The 14813-nt window shown below is 53.7% G+C and overlaps 1 protein-coding gene across 1 annotated transcript in view; it reads left to right on the top strand.

Moving 5' to 3' along the window:
* COL27A1 (collagen type XXVII alpha 1 chain) overlaps positions 1–14813 on the top strand; it is a 141832-nt gene that overhangs the window by 111097 nt on the left and 15922 nt on the right. Inside the window, exons 38-50 of the mRNA XM_061200047.1 lie at positions 791–844; positions 956–1063; positions 2282–2335; positions 3340–3393; positions 7017–7073; positions 7262–7315; positions 7901–7954; positions 8237–8290; positions 9124–9177; positions 9260–9367; positions 10157–10264; positions 11105–11212; positions 14667–14720. Of these exons, the coding sequence (XP_061056030.1) occupies positions 791–844; positions 956–1063; positions 2282–2335; positions 3340–3393; positions 7017–7073; positions 7262–7315; positions 7901–7954; positions 8237–8290; positions 9124–9177; positions 9260–9367; positions 10157–10264; positions 11105–11212; positions 14667–14720 (921 nt within the window). The remainder of the gene's footprint in view (positions 1–790; positions 845–955; positions 1064–2281; positions 2336–3339; positions 3394–7016; positions 7074–7261; positions 7316–7900; positions 7955–8236; positions 8291–9123; positions 9178–9259; positions 9368–10156; positions 10265–11104; positions 11213–14666; positions 14721–14813) is intronic.

The raw sequence follows: 14813 nt of genomic DNA, 5'->3' as shown, positions 1-14813 counted from the left end.
ATGCCTTTGGGGGAGGGGGCAGAGTGGCCTCTCAGCGGGAGTGGCCTGGGTGCCCCAGTGGGAGAGTAGGGAAGGGTGGCTGACCTTCCTGTCACACAGAGCCACTTTGAGGAACCCCTCCAGCCTCAACCCCTGAGGGAGGGGGCCCTGTCAGTGGGACATGGTCTCGGGGATTGTCAGAAGTGACACACAACATCTCAGAGATAAGGGCAGACGTAGGAAACCTCTCCTGCCTGCCTGTCATCAGTGGGCACCCTGGACACAGAATCAGACAGATCTGCAATTGAATCAAGGCTCTGCCTTGGACCAGCAGGACCCTGGGCAAGTCGATTCACCTTTAGGAGCCTAGGCTGTCAGCATCTACGGGAGGGGCTCTGAATCGGGCCTGAGGCTCAGGGTGGCTAGGAGGGTGGGACAGTGCCTGGCACATGGAGAGGGCTCAGTGCAGAGAGCTGCTCCCATGGGGACAGCCTGGGCACCAGCAGTAACCATGACAACAGTGATTTATCGAGCACTTACTTATTACGGACCAGGCACCTTGCAAGCATGATACTGTATCACCAGGTTGAATCCTCAGCTCTGTGAGGCAAATACGACCACTGCCCCCACTTTGCAAAGACATAGACCACAGGAGGTATGGTCACGCTCAAGGTCACACAGGTATTGAGTGCAGAATCAATCTGAACCCAGGCGGTCTGCTTCCAGAGCTCGCGCTCCGATACTCTGTGGATCTGCCTCCGTATTCTCTCATTTCTCATCTTTCTCTCTCTTTCCCTCCTTTTCCTTTCAGGGTCCTGAAGGAAAACCAGGGAAGCAAGGCGAGAAGGGCCGCATGGGAGCCAAGGTAGGATTCCCCCGCCTCCTGCTTGGATCCACCATGTCCCTGCCCTGCAGCCCCCGCCCTTCCCTCCCCTCTGCTGGGGCCTGCTGACAGCCTGTCTCTCCTCCACTGCAGGGTGCCAAGGGCTACCAAGGACAGCTGGGTGAGATGGGCGTCCCTGGAGACCCCGGACCCCCTGGCACCCCAGGCCCTAAAGGGTCCCGGGGCAGCCTGGGACCAACGGTGAGAACTCTCTGGGTGGGTGGGATAGGGGTCAGGCATGGAGCAGAGGGGGCCAAGGGCAGAGAGGAAAGTATCGCCCGCCTCAGCTCTCAGCTAAACGCCTGTGTCCACTGTCCCAGCCACTTCTTTGGAATCATGGATCCCTTTGGGAACCTACAGAAGCTATAGCCCCTCTCCCTGGAAAAGTACACACAACACAGTATTTCTGGCAATTTGAAGGGGTCTGTGGGTCTTCTGAAGCCCTTTATAACCCCCTGTTATCAAGTCCTGCTATTGGGGTGTAGAGAGGGGACCAGACCCTTGGGAGTATTTTTATTGAACAAGGAGTTTTCCCACTGGAAGGAGGTTCATGAGGGTCACGGTGAAGCTGCTGCAGATCCTTGGGTGACTCTGAGGGTGGCCCAGCCCGTTGCTGGCCTGCCCTGAAGGGAGGGTCCCTGAGGGGTTTTACTGCTGCAGGGAGAGGAGGGCCCCAAGAGGAAGCGAGGGAGGGGGCAGACAAGGGTGATGCAGTGTCTCTGAGCTGCCAGTGCGTGCCAGTTAACAGCCGTGCTGGTTTGTGGCGCTTGTAAGATTCCGTGGTATAAATGCTCCTACGGTGGCTGATTTCAAGCTGCCAACGCGATGTTATTGAATGCAGACTTGGGAGGGGATGGGTAAGAGAGCCCCATGATCTGGTATAGTCGGCCCCCGAATCCGCGGGTTCACATCTGCAGAGGGTCCTGGAACCGATCCGCTGCAGATTTTGGATACCCAGGGATGTCTGTGTTTCCGCCACACAGATTCAACAAATGGACATAACCTCATGAGCATAGATAACAGTAAAGTGTAGTAAAATAACTAGGAAGGGATGAGTTTTGAATATTTGTCATCTATGTTTTTAATATAATTAATTGATTTATCTGTAAGTTCATGGAATTTAATTTTTCACCATGGTTTTGTTTCATAATTGGCTCACAAAATTGGGGAAAATTTAGCCATTGGCTCTCATGAACCACTGGAGCTGGAAGAAGGAAGGGCTGGGCGGGAGGAGGAATGCTCCAGAGAGGAGGGGACGGATGCCACTTGCTCTCCACCTGACTCTCCGGCCTGGGTTCTGGGCAGAGTGGATGTGCCAGGCTGCTGGGCTGAACTGGGCTGGAGCCTGCGGGAGAGAGTGCCCGCGTTCCTGCCGTGAGAGCAGCGCTCTGTACCAACGTGGGTCTTCTCCTCTCCTAGGGTGCTCCAGGACGGATGGGGGCCCAAGGAGAACCGGGGCTGGCTGGTTACGATGTAAGGAAATGTCACCTCCCCCTCTGCGGAACTCTGCCCTGCAGGCCTGGACTCAGGCCACCTCGGCTGCTGCGCCCACCTCCTCCTAGCTGAGGGCTGGCCCTCGGGCCACTGCAGGCAGATTCACGGTCTCCTTCGCCCCAGGGAACACCTGGGCCCACAGACCGGGGTGGGGTCGAGAACCACCTGTGGGCCAGGCAGGGGTGGGGTGGACAGAGGAAGACCTCCCTGCCAATCCCTGGCCTCGCTGAGTCCTTCCTTCCCATGGTGGGTGCCGTGCACACACCTCGTGTCTGAGCTTCACCGCTGCTCTCTGTGGAAGGGATGGGTCTTAGCCCATTCTCACATCCAAGTTGGCAACTCCCCCCCCGCCCCTTAGAGGCTGCTGAGCCAAACCCATGGTACACATCTGGGAGCCTAGGCCTCAGCGAGGCATGGGGCTTGCTCAGAAAAGGAAACTGAGGCTCGGGGAGGCTAAAAAATGTGTGTGCAAGGCCTGACAGCTTAAGTTTGAAGGTGAGATCCAGTGTCTGAAAGAGATACTGCAGGGAGGGGAGGAGAAGCAGAGGGCAAAGGAGAGGGAGACTGGAGAGTGGGTGCCGGGAGCCCAAGGGAGGAGTCTGCGTGTGCAGTTCTCAGCCCGGCCTGGGGAAGCCCTCTGAGGCAAGCATTTTGCCCCCTGCCTCTGCCCCATCCCAGAAGACACAGCTGGTCCTCCTGAGATCTGGTCCCAGGTCTGCTCCAAGATGGCATGAGCAGAGCCTTCAGCCACTCAAGCGGACACCCCTTAGAGGTGTGTCTGGGACCGACATGGCATGTCTGGGAGGCCAGGGCTCAGAGAGGCACAGGGCCTGCTCAGATTCACACGGCGAGTTGGGACAGAGCCGGGACCTGATCGCACAGCCCAGAGTGTTTCCATCTTTGAGTTCTTGTCCTTCGTCACCTGTCCCTCCCGACTCCTCCCTCCCCCATGCTCTCACCTCCTGCCGTCTTGTTTCCTGCAGGGACACAAAGGCATCATGGGACCCCTCGGACCTCCTGGGCCAAAGGGCGAAAAGGTGGGTGTCTGGTCCTGGGCAACAGCTGCTTTCTCATATCCGGGGCTGGCGGGAGCAAGCCCCTGGGCCACTGCGGCTGGGCTAGCGTGGGTTCACGGCAGGCTCATCCCTGCTCACACTTTGGCCAGCTAGGAGGCCAGTGTCACCCCAGCTGTGGCCGGCAGGCAGGAGCCATTAGACCTACATTCAGCACAGGTATATTGGGTGTCGTCTCTGTGCCTGGCACCAGAACAAAAATGGACGCAGTTCCTGCCTTCCTGGAGCTTCTGGTTGAGCCAGGGGAAATGGACATCAGTCATGTAACAATGCCATTCCATCATCTGTGCGAACGTGGGCATTGAAGCCTCACTTGTGAATGAGATCACCCAGCGAGAGCCAGGAGAGGGCTTAGGATGGAGAGTGAGAAGCACCTGCATTTCGAGGCCAGGAACCGCCCAGGCAGAGGGAAGACGTGCCCAGGTCCCATGCCTTGGCTCCAGATTTGGTAGAGAACAGGAATTGGTAGAAGGAACCTTGCTGATCACCGTGCCTCGCCCCACTATGCAGGTGGGCATGCGGGGGCCCAGAGGTTTGAGGGTCACATTGCAAGGCAGCACCAAGCTGGTCCAGGACCCAAGTCTCTGATTCCTACATCAGTGGCTCTGAGTCCCTCCTTCCTTTCCTCCCCCTTCCCCTGATGGCTCAGCTGGAACGGGCTCCTAGCAGGCGCCCCACTGCTGTCTCTTTGCCCCCCTGCTCACCAACCCTCCTTTCTTTTGCCGAGTCAGCTCCCCACTAACTACATCTCGCTGCTGGGTGAATCACCCTGGCCTGGTTTCCTGTCCAGCTGGCCCCTTCCTCCTGCTTGGAGAACAGATCTGCAATCAGAGTGGGCCACAGGCTCTGACACATCCCACAGGAAGCTGCAGAAAGTGTCACTCAGAACCCCGAGTCCCTCCTCGGCCCTCACGGTCTGCCGGGGCTGGTGTAGGAGGGATTAACACGGAGCCTGAAGCAAGAGGGTGCCTGCACTCTGGGTCGTCTGCATCCCCAGAAGCAGTTCTTGTGGCTGCTGAGAATTGGACCCTAACCCCAAATCTGCCCTGAGCCTGGGCCTTGGGCAGGGCCCCAGCGTTCCCAGAACCTTGATTGCCTTATCTATTAAGTGGATGGGTACCTCGGGAACACGAGGCTAAGCAGGACATCACATACATGTCAGCCAGATGCACTTTCTGACTTATAGGTATTATTATGAGTTCAGTCATTCATCTGCTAACCAACAGGTATTTATGGATTTATAATGATTTATTTAGTATGTTCTCGGCCCTGAGCTAGGGGCTGTGGAATGATGCCCTATAGAGCTCAAAAATAAAAATACTCACAGGACTGAATAGCCAACCAACCACAGCTGGATGGAGCTTGGCGGCAGGTGCAGGGGGTGGGGAGAGAGCAGGTTCCTGGGGGACACCCCCGAAGGAAAGCTCCCCAGCCAGGATTTCTCCATAATCCTCACCATGACCCTGGCACAGAAGTGTAAGGGTCCCACTTGACAGGTGGGGAAACTGAGTCTCCGTGACACTCCAGGACCAGCTCAGGATCAGTGGGAGGTGTTGCAGGACCAGATTCAGACTCTGTCTGATGCCAGGCCTTGCTTTTCCAGCCAGAAACAGACACTTAGATGAGCCGATATATTGTTCAACTTGGAATTTCCCTGTGGGGCATGTGTCTGTCTACAAAGGTGGTGGCCAGAGGGACTGGGGAAATGGGATAAGACTCTGAGAACAAGGAGAAAGATGGGGAATGGGGGGACCCCACCAGCTTTCAGGTGCTAAAAAATGCATCCCCAAACTTCAGCCACAATGTGGGGGAGAGGGGGAGATCTGTAGAGCTGGCTTTTGGCCTAGACATCCCCTTGAGTCTTGTGTGGCCTTGGCTAAGACCCTTCCTTCCCTGGGCCTCAGTTTCTCCATCTGTAAAATGGGACCAATGGTCACAGCAACATAGAGGTGCTATATGGATTTCATGAAACCATGTATGAAACATACTTCATGAAGTGCCTGGCACATAGAACACACTAGGTAAACACTGCCCCCTTCCCTGACACCCCCCAGTCCAGCTATCTCCCTCCACTGTGGGACGGAGCCCTGGGACAAAGAGCCGTAGAGAGTGGTCAGGGAGGAGAGGGAATCCCCACTCCTTGGGCCACCCATCCCCCCTTCCCGGGTATGACTGGTTCTAGGCCTCGGGCCGAGTCCCTCATGCCTTTGATCTCTGCCCACAGGAGCCACAGAGGCCCTGGGCCAAGGCGTACAACCACCAGCCCTCCGGACTGATTCAGGCCTGGGACAGGCTCCAGCCCCCGGGACGGCTCCCCTCTCTCCTGCCTCTCAGGCCTCCCCTTCAATCCCTGCCAACAGCGAGGGGGCTCGGAGGTGCCCTGGCTTGAGCCCCCCTGCCCAGAATGCACCCCCGTGGGAGGTGACCCTAATTGTCTGGGGCTGGAACATTCTGAGTCCTGAGGTTCTGCCACTTGCTGTTCTGCTTACACCTTCCTTGTAGCTGGCACATGGCGTCCAGCCACCTGTCCTGTGGATAGCCCAGGGCCTGGCGTGGCCTGCCATGGCCCAAGGACCTCGGCTCTAAACTCTGCTCCTCCCCCAGTCTTTCTGACCACCTCCATGCCACACATCCTCCCTGTTGTTATTATTATCAACAACAGCAATTTCTACTGAGCCTCTACTCTGTGTGCAGCAGCATGCCTTTGCTCACTGGGTCCTCGGAGCAGTGCTGCGAGGCATGACAATCCCGTTTTGCAGATAGGAAGCTGTCATATGAACAAGACCTGCAAGTTAGCCGACTGCTGAGTGCCATCTGGGGCAGCCCAGGGCCTTCTCTGGGGCTCCCATCAAGGGTTGGACATTCGTCCTGAAGCTGGTTCTCGGCCCACTTTCTCCCAGCAAGGGTCAGAGAAAGGGACTCTGTCATTGGGGGCTGAATGACTGAGCAGCTCACACCATCTCTTTGTGCCTCAGTGTCCTCATCTGTAAAATGGGGAGAATGATATCACTTACTTTGTAGCGTTGTTGGGAGGATTCAGTGAATGCCTATGTGCGGCCGTGGCAGTGCCCATGCCTGCCAGCTGTTGGAATTATTGTCACTGCCTGCTGAACACCATGCAGGGACTTCTGCATCATTTCACGGAATTCCCATCCACTCCGCATGGGTATCGCCATTGTCCCCTCCACCCCTCCTCACTCCGATTCCGCAGCTGAGAAAAAGCTCTGAGATGGGAAGGGACCTGTTGAAGGTCTGGGCAGCTGGTCCCCTGCAAAGCTGGGTGTGACCAAGGTCTCTGCTCAGCTACCCCGTCTGACAGCCTGAGGGCATCGGCCTGGCGGTGTCCAGGAGCGGGGAGGGTAAAGAGCGCTGTTCTGTGTTCCACGTTCCTGGTTCCATGCCCAGGTCTGCCTTTGACCCCACATCTTCCCCTTCCCTCTCTGGCCTCAGTCTTTCTGTCTGTAACCCTAAGTCGGCTGGACTTCATCTCTGATGAAGGCCCTTTTGGCCTCCGTGCAGAGTGTCTGGAATTCCCCAGATTCACCAGGAGCAGGAGGTTTGTCCTAAAGCTAGTTTTGTGTCCACAGGGGGAGCAGGGTGAAGATGGCAAGGCCGAGGGGCACCCCGGGCCACCTGGAGATCGGGTAAGACCCCCACCCCGCTGTCCATCCCGTGGACCAATGCCAGGGTGGAGCCCCAACCTGGGAGGGGGCGGGGAAACTGAGCAGGGGTGAGGCTGCTGCGAGCTTCACGAGGTTGTGGCCTGGGAGGCCCAGGTGTGGCATCCCCTGCACCCGGTGGCCCATTTTTTATTGTTGTCCTTGTCGTTTAGGGCCCTGTGGGTGATCGAGGAGACCGCGGGGAACCAGGGGACCCTGGATACCCTGTAAGTATTGGAGCTCCTACCTGCTGGCAGCATCGGGAGTGTTATAAGAGGGCATTCCTTGGCCTGTATTTCCTGCAACCTGTAATTAGAACAGCTTTCGCCAGGAAACAGGCCTGTCCTTCCACCATTAGTGCCCAGGCTTTAAGCACAACCCTCCCCCTCCCCGCAGTGGCTCAGGGCGTAGTTCATGCTGAAAGGGGAAGGGTCCGAGATCTTTCCCGAGGGAGGGAGAGGATGGGCGGGGCAGGGAGACCCCTCCCCTCCAAGAACCTCAGCGTCCCCATCTGTGGCCGAGAGCAGCTCTCCCAACAGAAGCAGTGTGGACAGGCCACTGAATGAGCACCAGGCCCCCCCCCAAGCTCCCCCCACCTGCCAGCCCCCTAGGCTCTTCACCGCCCCACCTTCATCCTCCCTGGCAGGGTCATTATTTCACCCATTTTGCAGATGAGGATGCTGAAACTCAGGGGGACAATGACACATGGCTAGGAAGAACAAGGGCTTTCTGGGGTCCTCCAGGCTGGAAGTTGTCCTGCCCACCCCCCCCCCCAAGATGAGCCCCCTCACCTGTCTCTCCTTGACTTCCAGGGACAGGAGGGCGTACAAGGCCTCCGTGGAAATCCAGGCCAGCAGGGCCAACCCGTGAGTGGTGCTTCCCGTCCCATCCCCCTCCTGCCCTGAGCGGGGTGGTGGAGGAGCAGTGGGGGAATTAAAGAACTGGGCCTTTTAAAGCTTAAAGGGACCCTCCCTGCAGGAGGGCCTGGGGCAGCCCGTTCTGGTTTCTCCTGCCCTGACCCTGGGGGCACCCCCAGAGCCTGCACCCCCAAACCCCTCCCCACACCTCCCCCCTCCAGGCGGAGACTGGCCACCCTCCCCAGGAGAGAATCCTGGGGCTGCCTTGCGTCATCTCACCTTGGTTTGCAGGGGCATCCGGGACCCCGGGGACGGCCGGGCCCCAAAGGATCGAAAGGGGACGAGGTAAGAGGCCCTGACGTCCACAGGGAAGGGAAAGAGACTGGCCCAGGCACACAGCACACGGGAGGGAGGGCTGGGGGTGCTGTGAGAAAGAGAGGGAACCACAGGGAAGGGCCCTGCAGGGTGTGGCCTGGCCAAGATCCCTTCAAACAGCCTGAGGGAGGGGGGATGACCAACCCCATTTATAGGGCCTCCTGGAGGGAGACCACCTGTCAGGTCAGCCAGCGGTATTTGAACCCAGGGCAGTCAAGATCGAAAGCTGGCCTCTCTTTCCACCATGCCACACTGTAGAAAGAGAAAACTGGGAGAAGTGAAGTGAGGGGGTGTGGAGGAAGACACGGGAGTGGTGATGCTCGTGGAAGAATTCAGAGGCGGTGGAGAGGAGTTTCCTGCCTTGCACCCAGGGCTCCTGCATCTGCCTCCACTGAGGTTGGGCCAAGGCTGCCTTAATGCCCTCAACTTCCCCCCAGGGGTGCACCCCTCCACCCACAGAGCCACCCCCCACCCCTCAGGGATAGCCACACCCATGGGGATTAAATAGACCAGCCAGCCGTGGGCTTCGATCCCACCAGGAAGTTGCCAGGGCCCAGAGCCTCTGCAGCAGGGTTGCCAGTGAGGGCCCAGGACCCAGGGTTAGTGACAACGCTGGCAGGCCCCAAGGCCAGCCTTGACCTTGGTCTTCTGAGTCAGGCTGCTTGGGCCCATTTGCAGATTCAGATGCCAAGGCGCAAGAAGTGGAGGGGCAGGGCCCAGCCACAGAAGGGTCCCCTTCCAGAGCTCCTAGTGTTCTGCACCTCCTCAAGGAAGCCCTCATTATGTGCCCCTTGATTTTTCAGGGACCAAAGGGAAAGCAAGGCAAGGCTGGGGGACCAGGACGGAGGGGGATCCAGGTGAGTGACGCACAGCTTCTCCTCTCCCACCCACCTCCCTGCCCTCCCCAGAAGCCCTCACCAGCTTCTTATTTACCCCCAGGGCCTGCAGGGGCTGCCGGGGCCTCGGGGCGTGGTGGGGAGACAGGGCCCCGAGGGTGTCGCTGGACCAGATGGGCTTCCTGGCCGGGACGGTCAAGCAGGACAGCAGGTGAGCAGGACTTGGGGTTAAGAGACGGTGTCCCCATTTGAGATGACGTGTGTGCGTGGGGGGGTGCCGTAGGCCATGGGCCAGGAGGAGCGGGTTTGGAAACTTGGATGGGCAGAACCAGCACATCCAGAAGTTTCCTGCATGGGCAATGGCCTCATCCCTTGGGACCTGGGACCTGGGACTGTGGCCCATCTCACTGTCTCTCCTCCATGCCAGCACCCAGAGGGTCATACCCTGTCCAGCGAATAGAGCTTCTGGTTTTTAAGACCCTTCCCTTCCCCACCCATTTGTTCCGCTGGTCCAGCCATCCTCACACACAGGCAGTATGACCTCCATCCCTCAGTTTGACCTCCAGCTTCACCCAGGGTTCACCCAGGTTTTTGTTTTGTTTTGTTTTTTCTTTGGCTACGTTGGGTCTTCGTTGTTGCACGCGGGCTTTCTCTAGTTGTGGCGAGCGGGGGCTACTCTTCGTTGCGGTGCACGGGCTTCTTATTGCGGTGTCTTCTCTTGTTGTGGAGCACGGGCTCTAGGCGCACGGGCTCAGTAGTTATGGCTCGGCAGCTCTCTAGAGCGCAGGCTCAGTAGTTGTGGTGCACGGGCTTAGTTGCTCCGCGGCATGTGAGATCTTCCCGGACCAGGGCTCGAAGCCGTGTCCCCTGCACTGGCAGGCGGATTCTTAACCACTGCACAACCAGGGAAGCCCTTCACCCAGGTTTTGAGTCATCCTGCCTCCTTGGCTGCCTATTTCCTGAAACATGAAAAATCCTCCTCTGCCCTCTTTCTTCACAGGGGGAGCAGGGAGATGATGGGGACCCTGGCCCCGTGGGCCCTGCTGGGAAGAGAGGAAATCCAGGTGTGGCTGGCTTGCCTGGAGCACAGGGGCCCCCAGGATTCAAGGTCAGACACTTGTTAATCCCCTTACCCGCCCTCCACCCTTTCTGCCTTGGTACTAACTATAATGACACCGACTGCAGTGCTGATGTGAGCGCCCATGTCCCAGGGCCTGTGTGAAAATGGAGTCCTCTTTCTCTGGGGTCCCTCCCCAAGCTTAAACTTGACTTAAAGGATAGTTTATCCAGGGAGCTGTAATACTGCCCCCTACCAGGCCCTTGACACTGTCAACTATTTGTTGAGTTGTCCATGGGCGCCCTCTTGTGGGCCTTTGTGGAACAGTGCATGTTGCTGGCTCTGAGACCCTCCAAGGCATCTTTTCAGAAAGTTTCCTTGAGTGGTGGGGGAGGCAGCCCTGAGTCAGTCTGAGCCCAGGGCTAGACACTGAAGGGAAGATTGAGAGGAATCAATCAGACGGGGCTCTCACCCTCTCTGAGCTTGAGGTTTAGTTGGAGAGAGGTTGGAACCCTCCATAAAGACAGCTGGTAGAGGGAGAGATGGCCTTGGCCCGTGGAGGATTTAAATGAGCAAGAAGGGACAGCGTGAATGGAGGTGTGGAGGTGGGGACTGCATGGCCTGTTGGGAAGAAACAATGAAGAGGAGAGGCGTGTGGGGGAGTGGACGGCAAGTGGGCCTTGAATGCCAGAGTAAGAAAAGAGACTTTCCCCTTAAGGAGGCTGAAGTTTTGAGCACCTCTCCGCCACCCCCAAGTCTATTCCTGTTGCCCCAGCACCCGGAGATGTTAACTGACCCTGTGGAATGGCTGTTCTGTCTCTCCAACTGCGCCTCCCCTCTCCTCGAGCCATTTTCTCCCTTTGACTGGTCATCTTGGTGTATTTCTTTAAGGGTGAAAGTGGGTTACCCGGGCAGCTGGGTCCCCCTGGCAAACGAGGGACAGAAGGCGGAACGGGGCTTCCTGGGAACCAGGGGGAGCCTGGATCCAAAGGCCAGCCGGTGAGTGAGCCCCAGGGAACACACGTGTTCACACACACAGACCCAGAAGCCACCTTCCTGCTCTGTGACGAGGGCAGACCAGTACCCTCTGTGGGCACAGATACCATTCTGCCTCCCCTGCGGGCGGGGTTGGGGGTGGAAAAAAGCTGAGAAATGAGATATGAGCGGTCCCTTCAGAATGAGGAGAGGTGATCCCACCCAGAACTCTAAATAACCTTAAACAGCCTTGTATCTATTAGAGAAATTGCATCTATAGTTTAAAAACTTCCCACAAAGGCTCAGATGACTTCACTGGTAAGTTCTAGTAATTGTTTGTGGAAGAAAAAAATACCAATTCTGCATAAACTCTTCCAGAAAATTGAAGAGGAGAAATATTTCCCAACACATTCTATGAGGTTAGCATTACCTTGATGTCAATGCCAGATAAGGACATTACAAGAAAAGAAAACTACAGACCAATATACCTCATAACTATAGATACAAAAATTGTGAATACAATTTTAGAAAAATGAATCTAAGAATACATTAAAAGGATTGTACATCAAGATCAAGTGAGGTTTATCCCAGGAATGCAAGGATGGTATAACATTTGAAGGTAAATCAATGTAATTCACCGTATTAACAAACGAAAACAGAAAACCCAATTAATCATCTCAGTAGGTGCAAGAAAAGTAATTGATAAAATCCAACTCCATTTCTGATAAAAATTCTCAACAAACTTGGTAGAGCAAGGAACTTTCTCAACTTGATAAAGGGCATCCATGAAAAATCTATATTTAACATCATACTTAATAGTGAGTGAATGACTGGGACTTCCCTGGTGGTGCAGTGGATAAGGCTCCACACTCCCAACACAGGGGGCCCGGGTTTGATCCCTGGTCAGGGAACTAGATCCCACATGCATGCTGCAGCTAAGAGTTCACATGCTACAACTAAGGAGCCAGCATGCCTCAACTAAGGAGCCAGCAAGCTGCAACTAAGGGGCCTGCCTGCCACAACTAAGACCCGACCCAACCAAAAAAAAAAAAAAAAAAAAGGGAATGACTGAATTCTTTCTCCCAAAGAGCAGAAACAAGTCAAAGATATCTGTTCTCACTACTTCTATTCAACATTGTATTGGCAGTTCTAGCCAATGCAGTAAGGCAAGAAAAATAAATAAAAGACATTCATATCAAAAAGGAAGAGGTGAAACTTTTCATCTGTAGACAAAATGCTTGTCTATGTAGAAAACCCAATAGAATCTACAATAAAGCTACTAGAATTAGGGAGTGTTAGCAAGATAGCAGGACACCAGCTCAATATACTCAAATGACTTGTATATGCTAGCAAGAAGCAATCAGAATTTGAAATCTAAAGAGCAATACTATTTACAATAGCATAAAAATATGAAATACTTAGAGATACACATGACAATAGGTGTATAAGACATGTACACTGAAAAAACTATAAAGCATTGTTGAGATAAATTGAGGAAGATCTAAATAAATGGAGATATTTACTGTGTTTATTGGTCAAGAGACTCAATATTGTTAAGATGTCAATTTTCCTCAAGTTGGTCTATAGATTCAACACAATCCCAATCAAAATCCCATCAAGCTTTTCTTGTAGAAAATAATAAGCTGATTCTAAAATTCATTTGGAAATGCAAAAGACCTAGAATAACCAAAACAACTTGGAAAAAGAAGAACAAAGTTGAAAGACTAACAGTAGTTGATTTCAAGACTTACCAAGCTACAGGAATCAAGAGGGTATGGTATTGCCATAAATATACTAATAGATCAAAGGAACAGAAAAAAGAGTCCAGAAATGTATTCATTCATATACAGACAACTGATCTTTGACATAGGCGCAAAAATAATTCAGTGGATACAGAATAGTGTTTTACAGCAATGGCTCCAGAACAATTGGATACTTCATACTGTGTACAAAAATTAACTCAACATGGATCATACACCTAAACGTAAAACCAAAAGTGCTAAAACTTCTACAAGAAAGTGTAAAAGAAAATCTTTGAGACCTTGGGTTATAAAAAGATTTCTTAGAAATGACACCAAAAGCATGATGCATAAAAGAAAATCTGATAAATTGGACATCATTGAAATTTAAAATTTTTGCTTCTCAAAAGGACACTGTTAAGAGAATGAAAAGATAAGCCACATACTAGGAGAAAGTGCAAAGCATATGTCTCGTAAAGGATTTATAGCCAGAATATATAAAGAACTCTCAAAACTCAATAGTAAGAAAATAAGCAGCCCAATTTTTAAAATTAGACAAAAGGTTTGAGTAGACACTTCAAAGAAGCTATACAGATGGCAAATAAGCACATGAAAACATCAATATCATTAGTCATTAGGCAAATGCTCATTATAACCACAATGAGATGCTACTGCACACCTTTGAATTTGAATGGAGAATATTTTTAAAGACTGATCATACTGATCCTTGGCAAGGATGTGGAGCAATGGGAACTCTCATACTCTGCTAATAGGAATGTAAAATTTTACAACCACTTTGGAAAACAGTTGAGCAGTTTCTTTAAAAGTTAAGCAACATGGGCTTCCCTGGTGATGCAGTGGTTGAGAATCCTCCTGCCAATGCAGGGGACACGGGTTCGATCCCTGGTCCGGGAAGATCCCACATGCCATGGAGCAACTAAGCCCGTGAGCCACAACTACTGAGCCCGCGCTCCACAACTACTGAAGCCCGGGTGCCTAGAGCCTGTGCTCCACAATGAGAGAAGCCACCGCAGTGAGAAGCCCGCGCACCGCAACGAAGAGTAGCCCCCGCTCGCTGCAACTAGAGAAAGCCCGCACACAGCAACGAAGACCCAACACAGTCAAAAATAAATTAAAAAAAAAAAAAAAAAAGTTAAGCAACAACGAACCATATAACTCAGGCCTCTGGAATTGTACACCTTATCTGAATGTAGCACACTCCACAACATCTGTGTGACTTTGAGCAAGTTCCTGCCCTCTCTGAGTCTTTATTTCCTGGTCTGTGAATAGGCACATTGTGTCTCCCCAGGCTGATGTGGGAACATACAGGCATGGTGGTGCATGCAAAGTGCCTGGCACATAGCAGGCCCTCAGTTTTTAGGGGTTACTTTGAGGGGCTCATTCCTCAATAGAGCCTTTGGGATGGGTTGGGAAGTCTACAGGTCCTTCCACTGTCTTCCTTGAAGACCTGGGACAGGAGCTCCTGAGTTTCTAGAGCATCCCCTGTGGAAGCCCTGAGCTGGCCTCCACTTTCCCATTTGACAGAGGGCACAGGCTCCTGCCCCGCTGGAGTACAGGCTGACCTGGTGTCTGGTTTGTGAGCCATTCACACTCATCTGATCGCTTCGAGGTGGAGTGGCTGATATCCCTGCAAGAAGGCAGGCCCAGGGGTCCTGCATGACTGGCCAGGCACCCTTGTCTTGGCCCACTCGCCCCATCTCATCCTGTTCTCCCCACAGGGTGACTCTGGTGAGATGGGATTCCCAGGAATGGCTGGCCTCTTCGGACCCAAGGTACAGATTCCCATTCTACACTGTTCCTCTTGGGGTCCCATCCATCCACCTGCTTGTTCATTTATTCATTTATTCACTCAACAAATATTTCTT

Source organism: Eubalaena glacialis, chromosome 9 (genome assembly GCF_028564815.1).
Source record: "Eubalaena glacialis isolate mEubGla1 chromosome 9, mEubGla1.1.hap2.+ XY, whole genome shotgun sequence".
Taxonomy (NCBI): Eukaryota; Metazoa; Chordata; class Mammalia; order Artiodactyla; family Balaenidae; genus Eubalaena; species Eubalaena glacialis.
Note: the sequence above shows the minus strand (reverse complement) of the source record. Positions and strands in the feature narration are given on the sequence as shown.